This window comes from Mesocricetus auratus, unplaced genomic scaffold, assembly GCF_017639785.1.
Source record: "Mesocricetus auratus isolate SY011 unplaced genomic scaffold, BCM_Maur_2.0 Super-Scaffold_100018, whole genome shotgun sequence".
Classification (NCBI taxonomy): Eukaryota; Metazoa; Chordata; class Mammalia; order Rodentia; family Cricetidae; genus Mesocricetus; species Mesocricetus auratus.
The window spans coordinates 18,507,828-18,524,973 of record NW_024429199.1 but is presented as its reverse complement, the minus strand read 5'-3'; the positions used below and the strand labels follow the sequence as shown (position 1 = coordinate 18,524,973).

General features: G+C 36.5%; 1 protein-coding gene across 2 annotated transcripts in view; it reads left to right on the top strand.

Moving 5' to 3' along the window:
- Kiaa0408 (KIAA0408 ortholog) overlaps positions 1-17,146 on the top strand; it is a 29,921-nt gene extending 12,775 nt beyond the window's left edge. For both annotated transcript variants that reach the window (XM_005065781.4, XM_040758321.1), the window contains exons 2-6: positions 4,775-5,027; positions 8,702-9,046; positions 9,144-9,223; positions 11,034-12,210; positions 13,928-17,146. In XM_005065781.4, the coding sequence (XP_005065838.1) occupies positions 4,854-5,027; positions 8,702-9,046; positions 9,144-9,223; positions 11,034-12,210; positions 13,928-14,101 (1,950 nt within the window). In that variant the 5' untranslated portion in view covers positions 4,775-4,853 and the 3' untranslated portion in view covers positions 14,102-17,146. The remainder of the gene's footprint in view (positions 1-4,774; positions 5,028-8,701; positions 9,047-9,143; positions 9,224-11,033; positions 12,211-13,927) is intronic.

The following is a 17,146-nucleotide window of genomic DNA, read 5'->3' as shown; positions in this document are numbered from 1 at the left end:
GTGTTACTGCAATGTGAGCTCAGAGGCACTGGAGTCTTCAAGAAATGGCAGTGGCACACCCTCTGCCCAAGGTTACTAACTACTCTTAGGTAATTGGCTTCCCCCAGCCAAAAGTTGCTGTTTTTAGTCAGAGCCTGTATTTTATCAGCTGAGGAAACTAAAATTTATGTGCCTATAGCTTAGATTGAATGTGTAAGTAAAGTATTGGAGAGCCAAGGATAAATGACGGTAATGAATGAGAAGCAAACTTGATATCTTTGGTATTGGGTATTCTGTATCTTTTTGACCTTGCTAGGAAACAAGGAGCAGGCAGCAATAGCAATAAACAGCATGAAGAATTTTCATTTTATCTTGTAACAAAGTCAAATGGGGAGGTCTCTGAATTTTTGCTGATGAAGAGCTTAAGAGAGATAGGACTTTTTAATTGCCTGAAACAGTATCAGTGATTGATAATAACGTGGGAAGTGAGCTAGGGAACTTTTCAGACAAGTGATACTGTACTTTGAGGTACAGGCATGGGGTTCCCTAATCCCTCCAAATTTATCAGGAGCAAGGCATCCCCAGGCCAAATGATCTCTTCTAGGAATTGGGAAGTTGGCAGTATCTGCTGACTCATACATTCCTTCTGGAGTGTGTATCCTCGTGTGAGTGAAGAACTTGAATTATATGAAGAGTAATATGCTTAGAAAAGGAAAGTAAGAGGTCACAAAGTAGTCCTCAGAGCAGAGTCCTCCTGAGACAGAAGTGACAGTACAGTAACCTCTCCTAACACTGTAAGGCTTACTTGGCTAAAACCCAGTTTTCAGTGGGCACGAAGCAGTTTGAAATGATCACACCATGATGTGGAAAGAACTGAGCATGCCCCACGTGAAGAAGTGTGGCCGCGATCAAACTGAGGCAGCTCTGGGGGGATGGAGTGAAATGGCAGGAGTACATCTGCTCAAGGTTAGTGCTTTCAGATCTTTGCTTCTCCGAGTCAGAAGTTGTTGTTTTCACCCAAGCTTGTATTTTATGACTTTTTCTCTGTGAGACCCCCTTTGCTGTTCTTATATTTTGCTCCCTGTCACTGATGAACCGTTAACTAAACCGTTTTGCTTCCCATCATGACTCTTGCACAACCCACTCTCCATCATTTACAATCTTGGCTTCTGGCCTTGGGGAGAAGGAGGTTAAAAGGGATTACACAATGCCAGTTTATTAGGGTTGCTGGGGGAGGGACACATGTGTGACTAATGAATGCAGCTACCTTTGTCCTTCCCTGGTTCCTCTTATCAACTTCTGTTCTGAATGAAATTTAAGAAAACCAATATAAAACAGAGAGCAAGGAAATATGGGGAAAGAGGACACAGAATGCAAAAATCCATTCTCCTCTCCCACATAGATGCCAGCATCTGTGGGAGGGAAAGAGTGTCAGCTAAGAACAGAGAACTTTTATATCTGCTTCAGGGAGAACACTAAATCTGGGCTTTTGGATGTGCTGCTCTGCTTGACCCTGAAACTTCTCATCACAGAACACTCTGTCCCCACACAATTGATCCTTTAGCTCGACATCTTAAAACTTGATTGAGAATGATAGCAAAAGCAGTTTTATACATTTATTTAACTTTTTGCTAGCAACAAGCTGTTTCGCACTAAATACTTGACTTGGCATACATCCAAGGCAAGACACAATCAAAGGGAATATAAGAGTTTACACATTTAGACTTGATTTCAGAGAAGTAAAATTCAAAATAACCAGTATTACTTTCAGAAGTGAGTTACGTGGAAATGCATGAAGGAAAAGATAAAGAGGGAAGACGAAAGACAAGGGGAAGGAATAATCATTTATTAAGAACTCATTATGTGTAGTGTTTAGATTCTTTATACACATTCTCTCACTTGATAAATTGCACTTCGGAATGTTTCCATGCCCCCCACACACTTTGTTTTTAGAGAACAGTGAAGTACCCCTGCTGTGTTTGAGTGGGTATTTATATGTATTGAATCCAAGACAGAGATTCTAGCAAAGCAAAGGAAATCCACCTACCAAAAAAAAAAAAAAAAAAAAAGAGGTAAACATTGCTGTAAATAAGCATTTTGGTGAAGCTTTCTTTTTAATAAGAAATCACTGGTTTCCAGCAGTAGTCATCACCTTTCACTCACTAGGCCTTTACTCTGGTTCTGGAAAGGGGAGGCTATGAAGATCAGTCCTTCAATACTAGCTGACAAGTTTGATGTTCTGCAGAGGAGCTCAGGATCAGGCCTCCACAACTCTTTCCTGGGCTGACATACTCCTGTTATTAGGGACAAAACTAGATGATCTTCTTGTAGATAAAAATAGAAGGGCTTGACATCTTTAAACTAGGAGGTGCCTGTGGTCAGGAGGAATTAAAACGAACGAACTTGCACCCATAGTTCCATGACTTGAATAAATACTTGGAATATTATAAAACCTTTTTTGTGACTATCTTGTCAGAAAACATTCCCTTTGTCTAGCATCCTTGGTTAAATTTGGAGTTTCTTCCTGATGTCTCAGACCTCTACCCTTTTCCAAAGATGTTTCAGAGGCAATTATTTATGGCCATTGAGATACTTCCAGATCACAATTGGTTACAGATAGCTTTGAAGCAGTCTTCCATTCTCACAACAAATATCTGTATTTCCTGGAAATTAGTTTTAGGTGGACCTAAAATATCACTAGGTTATCAGTAGTAAAAATTATGCCAGTCGAAACAAAAACCCAAATTCTGTAAATTCTTTACTGTCTTCATTGTGTTAGATCTCCGTGGCTTGGCTTTATAAGTGGGGAGAGTAGCAAAAGAAAACCAGGAATAATGAGGAAGAAAATGAGTTTAGAAACAGAGCATGGGTGACTAACACAGGGGTCATGAGAGCATGTTTGTAACTAAATTTGAAATTGTTTAGTTTTCTTGACTGAATTAGTAATGATACTGTGAGTGCCAAGGACATATGCAAAAAATATCAAAGTGTCATTGGTAAATGTTTTTGAGAAAACTATAGATCTTTCCATTAATAGACTTTTTGTTGTTGTTTATTTTTTATATTTTTGTCCATTTGCTTAATATAATTCATTGTTTTTTTTTAGTAATTTAACTTTTTTATTTTTAAATTTAAATTAGAAACAAGGTTGCTTCACAAGTCAGTTCCAGGTCTCTCTCCGTTTCCCTCCCCTCCTCCCATGCCCTCCCCCAACTCCCCCAATATCCCCTCATTTCCCCAGAGAGGGTGAGGCCCTCCACGAGGGTGTCCATAGTCTGTCATTTCATCCAGGGCAGGGCCTAGACCCTCCCCCAAGAGTTCAGGATGAGAGTGCATCTCACATTGTTGGATGGGATTCCAAAGTCCATTTGTATACCCGGGATAAATACTGATCTATTTTTTTTTATTTTTAAGAAGCAGAGCCTGCATTAAAAAGTGTTATGTTCCCAATTCTTTCTAGTCTATAATAATTCATTCCTATTTTAACTGGAGAGGCATAACAAAAATAGTTATCTTTCACGGTCATCTAATATATGAGGTGTGAAATATGCATCTGTCTTCAGTGAGTGCAAAATTGCTCTTGCTACATAGTCCTACAGACTTAGTTCTGCCAGCAACATCACAACATTGACTATTGACAAATTCATCCATAAGCAACAAAAAGGGTTAGTGTTATGGACATGGATTAGTAACATGAAGAATCAGAGTTTGGGTTTTGTTTGGTTTTTGTTTTTTTTTCTCTCTTTCATGTGTGTGTGTGTGTGTGCACGTTGCGTGTGCGCACATGCACACATTGTTGCACACATGTGTGTGCTGGAGTCCAGGCCCTTGACAAGCTAATCATGTGAGCCTTCTGCTACCCATAACTCTGCTTCTTATTGACACAGTAATTGTAAATATAATGGTGCATTACCAATAAGCTTTTATGTTCAATACAAAGATACATGATTTTATTATTAAAAACTTTCTTCAGATAAAGTGAAACTTTTAAAGTCCAAAGTATTTTTTAATTTCTAAAATTACTGTGCATTTATTATACTATCTAAAGTTCATAATAATGCTATGGGTATCCTCACTTTAATGTAAAAACTATCAAAGTTTATGACATAATTACATATCTTGTATTTTAAGGTTAATCTTAACTATGTGTATATTGGGGATAGGATACATGCACTTGTCAGTGCAAGTGTCCACAGAATTCAGAAAAAAGATGTTGGATTCCCTGAAGCTGAGGTTACAGGTGATTATAAGTCACTCTATAAGGGGGTTGAGAACCAAATAAGGGCAGTGCGCAATCGTAAGGTCTGAGCCATCTTTCCAGGCTCTGTGTCTGGTATTTTAAACTGTCTCATCAAACCCTAAATATTCATATCCTGAATGGTAGAAATCAGGCCATTTTGGTCACTACTTATTGTAACATAAGAAAGCATTTCTTCAGTTTCCTATAGTTATTGTTCAAGGCACGTATAAGTCCAGGTGAAAGAGATCATGAGTAAGTTTTAAGATGTGTCTCATGGAACAATAGTGATACTGCAGATTTTATTTGAGGAAGTAAAACAATGACCTTTTTTTCATTTTTAAGACTGGCATGCTTTCTAGCTAAGACATGAATCTGCTGAGGTGACTACCTGTTGGATCTTGGCACAATCTTTCCACTTGACCTAGGGAAGATCTTGTTTCTTTCCTGTTTAGGTTCCTATAGTTATTTCTATACATTATGTCACTGGTTCTTGACAAAATGATATTTCCACAAAGCACGTGAACTTGGAACTCTGTCTTCTCATGTTTATCTCAGGCTTTATTTTAAAGGCAAGTGAGACCCCTTCCAATCAAACACTTCCACATTTCCAAGAAACAGCTGAGAGAAGGCAGAGATGAGCAGAGACCCCTTGGCTGACCCCCACACAGTTGCCATGGACCTGCATAAGCAGCGGGAGAACACAGAGGCCAACTGGCATAAGGAAAAGATGGAATTACTGGACCAGTTTGATAACGAAAGAAAAGAATGGGAAAGTCAGTGGAAGGTCATGCAGCAGAAGATTGAACAGGTATGACCTGATTCGTTTAAAGATGCTGTAAACTCCAAGCTAGACATGAAAATCCTGCTGACATTCATTTCCTATTGGGGACTACTTTCGTTTCTCTTCTTCCCCCAAAGAAATAAACGTCTCGTGACACTTACTAGATCAAAACCAGCCTAACCACACCTACTGGTGTCTCTGAGACTGCATTTATTTTATAACCTTACATGAAAATGAAGACCTTGAAATGGTTCTCAACCTTGCTAATGCTGTAACACCTTAATACAACTCCTCATGGTGTGGCGACTCCACGCAACCATAAAATTATTTTGTTGCTACTTTGTAACAGTAATTTTATTGCTGCTATGAATAATGTGTAAATATCTTAAATGTAGACTAACTTATATGTGAGCCTAAAGGGGTCACGACCCACAGGTTGAGAACTTATGCTCTTCAATGTATCAATTTATTATTCTCTGATTTCAGGTTCATGGTACCAAAAGTAATGTGTATATTCTGTATGACTCTTCATCTACTATAGCCTAGGATGAAAATGCAAGAAATAAATAATTTATGAGGCATACAGTATCAAGAATATAATTTGGTACTCATATACCATCTCCTTCCTGAGATGGTATATGAGTAATATATACCAAAGATTGTCAAATAAATCAGCAGCATCAAAAGGTATGTCATATGTCAGACAGAAAAGTGGTAGAAGACATCAGATTTACTCTGGCAAGGTGTTATTAGGAAATGGGTTTTTAAAATCATATATCGTGGCTCTGACACAGTCAGTAATTTTATTCTCATTAATCACACCTATCATCCTCTATTTTTTGCGTGAAATATTCCTTAATACATTTACTTTAGTGTGTCTTCAAGCTTTCTCCAACTGAAATTTATGTATATTGATTTTGCTATATTTTGTTCAATAAATAATATTGGATTTTATGGTTTCTTCAACTTAACAAGACAGTTATTTAACAGCTCCCTGAGCCTTATTTTTCTTTAGCAGACAAGCAAAGCAAGGGCTTTGCATGTTTACAGTGCATCCACACTTCTTTCTGATTAACAGAGAACAAATAGGTTTTGAATAAAATACACAGTGAAAAAGTGGTATGCCAAAATGGAAAATAAAGATTGGGGGTATTAAATCCTTCCCCAAGGGAATAATAAAGATGAGACATCTGTGGTTAATGATTCCAAAATAAATCTACTTCTACTACTACATTTGAAAAACACTCTACTAACTCCCTTTACTCCCCTTATCCAAGGACTTTCCTGCCTGTGATTAAAATAGGATAGTTGAGGGTATGTTTATAAAACGTGCCCATAGGTAATTTCTCAATGCCAGCACTGTGTGTCTTCTTCTAATCATATGCATATGGTCTACAGTGTGCAAAGCTAAGATAAAAAAATGCTGAGAAAAACACAAGGAAATATTTTCTCAGGCTGTAGAGAATCGACCCTTGTTTTTAAAAGTAAAACTTTAAAAAAGTACTTGGAAATTGTATGGTTCAAGCATAATAAAGTATTTTTTCCTTAGCAAATACATTTTTAAATAAGTGTAGTATGCATGATATTGAGCCATGTGCTAGAGAAATGCAGACTCCAGAGTGTGCACCTGTAACATCGGTGATGTTAAGTAATAGTACCATTGAGTGAAAGCATCCAGCATGAAGATGCTCATGCATCTCTGCTGGGTCCCTCTCCATGTTCAGTGCTATTGCTATTGAAAATCCAAGGCATGTGTACTCAGACCATTTTAAACATGGAATAATCCACATATGAACTATAATTATGTATACATTGAGCTGATAGAAATCTTGAAACTTTTTTGTTGCCTTGCAATCTGTTCTGTTTGTGTCCTTTGGTCATTCAGCTATTGACAGGGGCTGAGTATTAAGCCAAAGAAAAAGTTTTCCATTCGTTACAGTGTACTAGTTTTTTTGAGGGGGGAATTTTTGCTGTTGTTGTTTTAATATCTCAACTAAGTTGAGAAATTTTGGGAAGCTATAATGGCATAAAATTGTATGTAAGGTAAATTATACTAAATCAAAAACTGAAGGAAGAGGTGAATACATGAAAGGAATTGTATATAATACACAAGAGTGAGTCTTTCTAGAACCCAATACAGTTAACATGCGAAATGAAAAGTCATGTGTTATGAATAGCACAATTTCCCCAGGTTTGAAACTATAGCAATTTTCTTTTTAATTCAGGAATGTTTTTGTTTTGTTCTGTTTTGAGACAGGGTTTCTCTGTGTAACAGCCTTGACTGTCCTGAAACTTGCTTTGTAGACCAGGCTGACCTCAAACTCATAGAGATACTCCTGCCTCTGCCTCCTGAGTGCTGGGATTAAAGGTGAGTGCCACCATGCCAAGTCTATTCATAAATTCTTAAAAATGAGAAAACACTGCCAATAGCATCCATAAATTTAACAGAGCACTTTGAGGGTTGTTCTTTATATCATTCATGTTGAAGAGTAATTCAGTACAGATAATTTTGTAGGCATCAAAACAATTTATTGCTGTAGTTTGATGGGAACCTTACTTCAGTCATTGAGATGAGTGATTAAAATCTTTATCAATATTGGGGAACTAAAAGCACCATGTATCCTTAATGTATTAGTTATGTATACTCTCTTAATGGGAATTATGCATAAATATTGAGTATGTTATTATTATAGGCATCTATTACCTTTGTGAAATATATAAGTATTTGCTTTAAAGTTATTTGATGGTCTGTTTTAAAATGATATGCTTTTGCAAGATGTAAGCAAATCTCAGGAGAACATTACTTCCTTCTTCACATTGGGGCTTAGCTGATGGAGTATCAGCTGATTTCACTAAGGCATCCTCCTTAAGAAATAATTTGGGATTGTCTTTTACGGAGGCGATAGATGGTCCAAGCTTTGAAGCTCTGTTTTATCATGTAGAACACTGATGCAATCATTTTAATCTGAGTAAAAACAACTTTTTAAAAGAATGTGTATCATTGTTGCATTAAAAATGTCACTATAATATCTCAATAATGTAGTTGACCAACCAAGGAAATTATTAATAAGGGATTACCTAGAGGAAAGAATATTCTGGTTTACTATATGGTGTTGTCACCTATTTAGACAGTTAATGTTGTTATATAAGATCATATGTTTAAAATATATGACTATTAGTGTTAAACTCTTGTCATATTAGAAAGTGATTATAGAGAATAGAGAGTAATTGATTTGGGTCAGTGTAATTTGTGATTGTGTTTCTGCACTCTGTATAGATCCAGACTTTTTTGTTTTTCAATGAGTTGATTTCTCATCAGAAAAACAGAATGTTGTATCTACACATTACTCTACTAAAACTAGTCTTTATGGTTCATCAAAGTTGTCCTAGCTGGACCCTGTTTTAGAAGCACTATCTATATGCACAATCATTACTACCCATGGTAGTATATAGTAATATTGCAAAAAGAACTCAGAATGATTTGCTTAGTATCAAGAATATCGATCAAAGTTAGGCATAGTAAGTAGCACATACCTTTATTTCCAGTACTCAGAGACAGAGACAGGTAGATATTGGGAAGCCTGAGAACACTATGTAATAAAACTCTGCTTTTAAAAAAATATATTGATCAAAAAAAGAAAGAAAAAGATATTGATCAAGTAAATTAGGAAAACTACATTTTTAATTTTTATTTCCTACAGCTTTGCCAGGAAGTAAAGCTGAGGAGGAAAATGAATATGAATGAACCTTCTAAGGTCATTGATATTGATCATGGTCAAAATAAAATGGAATTTCCTCCAAATCCCTCCGATTCAGGACAACGTGAATTTAGAGTGAGGAATCATCAAGATGATCTGGAAAAGGACCACAAACTAGAAAGGGACTTCCTCAGAGGAGGAAACCAAGCTTATAAAAAACAAAACACACCCACAGGAAGCAAAGTCGGGCTTCTGAATCCTTTGGCCACAGAAGAGGAGGCATGTGAGGCATGGTCTGGAGCGAGGACTTCTGAGGAGAGTAAAGATTGTTCTGTCGCCCTTAACACAGTAAGTAATATGGGATCAGCCAGGAACTGTTTCTAAAGAAGTGTTTGCCCTTCCGAGTGCTAACAACACCTCTCTTTTATGTGTTATGTATATGAAGGCTCTTGAAGAACTTGCAAAAGTGAGTGAAGCATTATGCACCTTTCAAGAGGAAATCCGAAAGCACCCTAACCACAGACGGTAGGCTGGCACACATGTGATTATTGTAAACTGGGAAATCCAAAAGAATTTTGTTTATAGTCAGTGAATCTAAACTGCCTCATGATGTATATCTTATTTCATGGATTCTTAAAAAGCAATCTTCTAATATGTTTTATAACTTAAATATTAGGAATATGATATTCTTTGAGTTTAGTTAAGCTAGACTCTGTAATAAATGGATATGTATCCTCTATTGTAGGTCTTTCTCATTTTGAGTGTTTGACCAGGGGAAAAATATACAGATGGGCAAATCCAGTTAAATCAATTTTTAAACTATGTCAAATTTAATAATGTGGTGTTTGAACAATATAAGATATTCTACTTAAATATTTTATGCCTGGATCATTTAATTTTCATCAGTTAGGCACATAATAAAGGATTATGTACTTTTCAAAGTAGCACATTATATGGCACCTATGACCTAAAACTATTGTTTTATTTTATGTTAAAAACACAATGTCATTTTAAGACTAAGTTTTAGCTAAGTTAAAAAAATAATAATTTGGAGTTCTATGCATAGTGAGTACAGATATTCTGTGTCAACAATTAGCTCATCAAGAGATCAGATATTCTCTTAGAATGCTACAACAATGGGTTTCCTTTCTGTATTTAGCTGTCAGGACACTCAGTTTTGTGCTGACTTGCAACAGAGTGTGTTATCCACAGTGCACTGTCTTCCGTTTGACCATTGAACTTCCCTTCTGTCTTCTGTTAGGGGTGCTTACTATACTTCATTTTAAGATGTTGTAGAAGCTTTTTCTAAGTTCAGCATGTATAATTTATTATGTGATTTTGTTATTTGTTAGTCCACATTGTTTTATACAGAGACTTGCCAGTCTCCTTATACAGTATAAAACTGTCATGGTGAAAGGAACAAAGTTGGGTGAATAGGGAGGTAGAGACAATCTGGGAGGAGTTAAGAAAGATCAAAGAATATGACCAAAATATATGGTATGAAATTCTCAAAAAAAAAAAAAACGCAAACCATTAAAGAGTGAAGCTTTTGTGGTCATCCCAATGCCCTCCAGAAAGCACTTCAAAGCCTCAATATTGTTCTAAGATTTGACGTGACTTAGTATTTCTGTGTCATTCATTATCCCTCACTCTGCTTCAAATCCATCCAGGGCACTCTTCTCTCAATAGGCACACCTTGTTAGAGCCTGTTTCTTTTTTTCCCTTTCTTTGATTCATTAAATATAGTCTTAGTTTCTTTTCAAGTTCAAATGAAACTTTCCATTTGGGGTTACTTAGTGCTCATGATACTTCATTCAGACTAACACTATTCCCAGTGCTATTTACAATCCAAGGAGAAAAATGAAAGACTGAATAGGAATTATGAATAGTGAATAGGAATTGCATAGGAAAGAGAGGAAAAGGATATGGCAGGAGAAAAACTGTAAAAATGGGTGGGTCAAAAGCCGAAACTCAGGAGACCATATTGTCTAGTTTGAATCTTGCATGAGAATTCATGTTGGGGAATGACAATGACTAAAATTTGGGTTAAATGCATAAATTTAACACTGAAGACTTTATCCTACAATAAAGAAATAAAGAGACCTTGTAATAAGTGGATTTAGAATATGAATACATACACATACATATATATGCGTACTTTTATATAGCACTATGTATATATATGTGCACACATATATATATAAAACTATACACACATAATGTTTCAGAAAATTGTGACTTATAGCCGAAATGTATTTTTTAAACTATGGCTTCCCTTAAAAGCTCATTTTGAAAAAAAATTGTCATTGATGTACCTTGTTTTATGATTGTTTAGGATGAAGTCAGATTCTGTTCTCCGGGAAATGCCCAATGCAATCCGTGTACCTCATGGGGACCACTTGATCAGTAATGGCCAGAGCATTCTTCCAACCAATTTGGAGAAAGAAAAACAGCAAAAGAATCAGAGCTGGGCTAATGGATTCCAAAACAATTCTATGAAAAACTGTGGAATTGATATAATTGATTTACAAAGAAGTGAAATACCACCAATTCCTCCTCCAAGAAGTACCTCTCGAAATTTCTCCAGCTCATACTCTGAACAAACCCAAGAAAGACTGAAGGAAAGTTTATACCACAGTTGGGTGGCCCATGAGAATCAAGACAAAAGGAATTGCAGTCCTCATTTCCTTTTGAGGCAGTCTCCATTGTTTCCACAAGACAGAAGACTGAAAGACAGTACCATGGTTTCCTCTTTGACACCAGAAGTCAAAATAGATAGCAAGCCTCCAGGTAATGAAGACACTGGACTTAATATGTGGTCATGTGACACTTTTATAGGTACAAAGGAGAGCCCTTCTACACAGTCTCAAAAAGTTGGTTTCACCCCCCATAAAGCAAAATTTAATAAGGTGATTCCTGATAACCCTACTAAATATCATCTTGATCATCATGTGAAAAATGACTTTCTTCACTCACTGACACAGACAGACCCATGCAGAAGTTACAACTGCAATTTAGAAAAGACTCCAAGGAATGAAAAGCTGGCAGCAAAGATTGATGAATTTAACAGAACTGTATTTAGAACAGACAGAAATTGTCAAGCAGGACAGCAAAGTCAAAGCTACTCAAAACCACTTGATTATCTCCATCTCTGTGATAGCTCTACTGCTCAAACAGATGATGTATCAGAAAGTGTCAGTGGGACTAATGGCTTGAAAGCTAGTGACCAAATGCCTGTGCCCATGGAAAACATGTTCAGTAATTCCACAGAAGTATCTGCAACAGGCCTGGTCAAACAAATTCAGGCATGTGTGAGTCCCAGCAGCTATCAGCTCATGTTCCACGAGCATGATTGGCGACCAAGCAATTTTTCTAGCCGGCCAAAGTCAGCTGATCCCAGATCAAATTATGGTGTTGTGAAAAAGCTGCTGAAAACCTATGAGACAGAGACGGGGTCTGCACAGCAAAACTCGAAATGCTTCAGGGATAACTGGACCAAATGCGGTTCTGATGTAAGTGGTGGTACCATATAGGGCCGATGTTTAGAAATGTATCAAATGGAACATTTGCTTAGGGTGGGGATCAGCAAGTGGAGTGATAGATTCAAATAAGATAACACAGCTAATCAGAGACTACATCCATCTTTAGTAATAGCTCTGAAATGAGGCCCGTTGCTAGATCATATAAGTAGGGTGTAGACACAATTTGGTATCTTCTTAGCTTCTTGGCTCTCTGTGAGGCATAACTTAATATGAATTGAGGGTACAGTTTTAAAAACTTCAACTAGCGCATTATTTAAAAATAAGTCATATCAAGGACACATGTGGTCACTCATAACTTTAATTTCAACACTCAGGAGGTAGAAGCAGGTGGAGCTCTGGGTGTTTGACACTGGAATGGTTTTCAAAGTTGAATTCCCATCATCTGGGACTATGTAGTGAGACCCTGCCTCAAAAATAGGTAAATAATAAATAGTAAAATTGATATACTATGCTTTCAAGAACCCGAGGAAAGTTATTTGTTTCCTTTCTTTAAAATAAATCAGAATACATATCTGTTGATTTACAGAGTTTTACCCTAAAGGTTTATTATTTCAGTACATAAAACATTTTTTAATAACATCCACTTTCTCAATTACGATTGATTCAGTCTTTCCCATTGTATGACTTGTGTCCTCATAGGGTTAGTCACACAAATGTGTATGATGGTAAAATAATGTCTAGTTTTAAATGTTTAAACATTTAAAACAAATAAAAACAAACTCTTTTGTTTGTGCCACTAAAAGACAGTCTACAAAATACAGCTAGTCACAGATACTTTTTACATAAAAATTAACAAAAAAATGGGTATTTAAATAAACAATTCTTTTTTGTCCACTTAAAAGAGTACAGTCTATGAAGACTTATACAAAATGCCCCCTTTTATATGTAATTTAAATAATGAGACATTATATTAGCCAGCATTTCAAATAATTCACTGGCTTTTATACTTCCCTTCATTTTAGTTGAAACCATAAATCTGTAGGTCCTATGATCAGAGACACACAAACACGAATATAACCAACAAATTTCTCATGAACTAAGAACATACGCTGAATGTTTCTTCTTTTTCATTGTTTAGGGATTGGGGGGGGTATTCTCCTGTAGATCCTTAGGAACATATTGCATTGCTTTGCTTCATTTTTAAAACCCCTGTGAATTAAATGTAAGAATCCAAAGAGACAATAAAAATGAGGTTGTTACTTGGCTCTGAGGGAGGCAGTAGCACCTGAGTCTGTCCTCACTGCCTGTCTCAGATGCAAGAACATCAGCTTTCTTAGGAGGGCAGGTTGCAGGGTTGCAGGAGCTGAAGAGATGGCTCAGCCGGGAAGAGCACTGGCTTCTCTTCCAGAGGCCTTGAGTTCAGTTCCCAGTTCCCACAGGGCATCTTATAACCCTCTGTTAACTCCAGTTCAAGGAATCTGATGACCGCTTTTGACCTCTGTGGGCACCAGGCACACACATAGTGCACATATGAACATACATGGATATGAGCAAAACACCTATGTATAACAAAAATAAATCTAAAAAATATCATTTGAAGAAGGACAGTTGGAACCATGAATACAAAATCTCATGAACACTTTTATTGTTGTTATTGTGGTGGTGGTGGTGGTGGTGGTCCTTTTGATATATTTCTTGGATAAAGGCGGTGTGTGTAAGGAGACCGTGGCCTTTATTTGTGTTGCAGGAATCCATAGCAGTGAAAGCCTCAAATGGAAAAGGATTTTCCCGACCTGCTAGACCAGCCAATCGCCGGCTCCCATCCAGATGGGCATCCAGATCACCATCTGCACCCCCAGCCTTACGGAGGACTGCCCACAGCTATAAAGTCTCTCTGCAAACCGCAGCCCAGATGGTCTAGATCTCTAGCCTGCATTGCTGGATTACAAAAGTTTTCATCCCTTTTGCCAAACTGAATATTCAGCGTGTTTACAAACTGTCCTGTTCTCTTCTGCATCTTTCAAGATCACTGGGACAAGCGATCTAACCCTAACTTTCCATCAGTCTTCAGTGTTTTTAATCTATGATATAATTTTCTCCTTGTATTTTAATTTCTTAGATTAGATTTTTATTGCCATCTTCATTGACTTTCCAAAATGATTTAAGTTGACACAATGTACAATATTGTATATTCTAACTTTCTTGCAAATGCAGAAAACAAGGTTATGTGCATGGCCATGTGTTTGTAGGTGCATGTATTGTCATAGGAATGTATTTAGGTTAAAAAAAGTGCCAGTGTTGACTTTAAATTATAACATGTAGACCTATAATTCTTTGTGTTTATTTTACAGTTTTGAAAATATACAATCCTATTTATATAGTGCACACCTTTTAATAGGTATCCACCTATGGCATTTGACGTTCATATATTATTAACCACTTCCTTGGCCACCAACTGCATTGAAAAATAAGAATTATACACAAACATTAGCAGTTTTCCAGAAGTCTTATCTTAAATAGCATTTTAACCCATATGAAGATAACTTGTATTGTTTCTTGTTTGAAGAACAACATCACAGGTTTAACAGATCAGCCTTCTAAAGCAAGCATAAGATGCTCATTTGTGCTTTTATACATCATCTGGTAGTCTCACATGGCTTTAACTATATACTTGATTCTCAGAGCCAGTATCGTAAGACTGCCTTAATAATGACAGGACAAAGTAATGAATTTATTTTGTCAATCTCAGTAACAAACATTCCTTAAATGACATACAAAAAGGAATTAAGTTGTGCTGAATTTTACTTTTTGTTAAAATTGTGGTAAGTTTTTTAGCTGCTTTATCTGGAGTTCTGCCTCTGTAGAAGTAAGTCACTTGTTTTGATTTTTCCCTTTTTCTAATTGTTTCCCCAAAATTAGTAGCTAAGAGATGAATTCACTTTTTTTAAATAAAGAGGATGATCAGGAACAATATTTTATTGACAGCTAAATTATGCTGTATTTCTTATACTGTGTAAAAAGGCCTTAAACTACATTTGGGCATTGATAGTCACATGAAAAACTGTGATTTATAGTTCGGCTACAATTTGCTCACACCAGATGCGTGAAATCTTTACTGATAAGTAGCATGGAGGAAGCAGGAAAGTTGAGATCCTTAGAAGCCTAGAAGGATGAACTTCAAAGCCACTTTGTTGCCCATCGTTCCCGTTTATAGACAATTATGTTATATGGCTAGTTAAATATTAATTCTACTTCACCCAAAAAAGAAACAGATTCAGTGGCTGTTCTCCTTAGTATACTCTAGCCACTAAGAGGAACCCACTTTATGATACCAATCCCTGAAGTAAAGGAAGTAATTTGTAAATCACAGATTGCCTTAGAAGGCTTGAGACAGTAGCATAGTGATGGCTAGATTCTTGGTTTACAGGGAGAAAACTTCCAGGGCTTAAGTGGAATTAAGTGTCTACAATGTGATTTTGGCACAAATTGTGAAGGTTATAGATCCACTCTCTCATTCTTGCTCCCATCAGGGACTTTTCCTACCACAGGAGAGTAGTCAAGATGGCAGGTGTTAATTGCTCTGTACTTTTCCCCTAGAGGAGAGAAATTACCAGAAAAGTGGTTCCTAGGGGCAGGAAATGATAAACTACAAATATTGCCATGGGTATTTCTGTTCCTCTGTGCCCCTGGGTCCCAGGCAGGACTCCTAGATTCCAGGCAGTCTGGAAGTCATCCATAGGCCCCCCCAGGGTCAGGTCTGTTCCTCTGCTCCCCTGGATCCCAGTCAGTCTGGGAGTGATCTGTAGCTCCCATCTTTATGTTCAAACTAGAATGTTGAGATCTTTAAAAATCGGAAGTCCCGATCTCATCTCAAAAATAATAATGAAAGATTTCCAACAGTAGGTGCCTGGAATTCTTGGAGTCTTCAATAAAACAAAACAGTGTAAACTATTTGATGGTCAGGGGTAACTGACTAAACCTGAATGGGTTTGAACTTTGGATAATATCTTTCATCACTTAGTACTTTCCTTTGTTCTCAACAAACAAAAAAATTGCATTGCCAGGCTTCATACGTTTAAGCCACATTTTCTATTATCATTTGGATAAACCAATGGGTCCATTTTAATACCTTCTATCAGCTTGAATGATACACTATTAGAGCTAAAAGATTAACATTTAGTCCAACTCCTTGATTAGAAAGCTGAAGAAGCTAAGACAAATTGATTAGTCTATGTTCTCTTTTAAAGCAATTTATAATTTTTATGAAAAATTTACCAGATAAGTGGAAATTATTATTGAAAATATTTTTTGAATTATTGTTATTTATAACTGGTACTTTTTCTATTCTGAGTAGATATTTTCCTCCCCAAAGTATCACCTTTCATTATGCTATCATCCCTAGGTCTAAGAATATTTAACCATTTGCAGGAATATTTCATTAGGAATATCTATTTAGATATGTTTTCCCTAGAAAGCTTTTGAAACAAAAAGTCTTTTTCACAAGGGATTATTGAAACTTCTAGCTGATCTTCTAGCCGAGTACTTGAAGTCCTTTCTCTCTGTCTCTCTCTGTCTCTCTGTCTCTCTGTCTCTCTGTCTCTCTGTCTCTCTGTCTCTCTCTCTGTCTCTCTCTCTCTCTGTTTGCACTTTCATGTACATTTTGGATATTGCCTTATATCCCTAAACCAAATATAAAAGTATAAGTGATCATTTGTATTATCCAGCACTTCAAACATGAACCATAACTTTCATTTGTCCCCAAAGTGTGATTTACTTCTACATAAATGATTTAACCAGTCACCCCAAAGTCCCCAAAAAACAAAATATCCAAAAAATCTGGTCCCATAAAGAGTATTAAACATCTTTAACTTATTTTATTTTAGGTACATTTTCTGATAAAAATATTATTTGATATGGAAACCTTCAGCCCTTGGAAGTTATTAAATAAAATAAGTTTGGAAACACC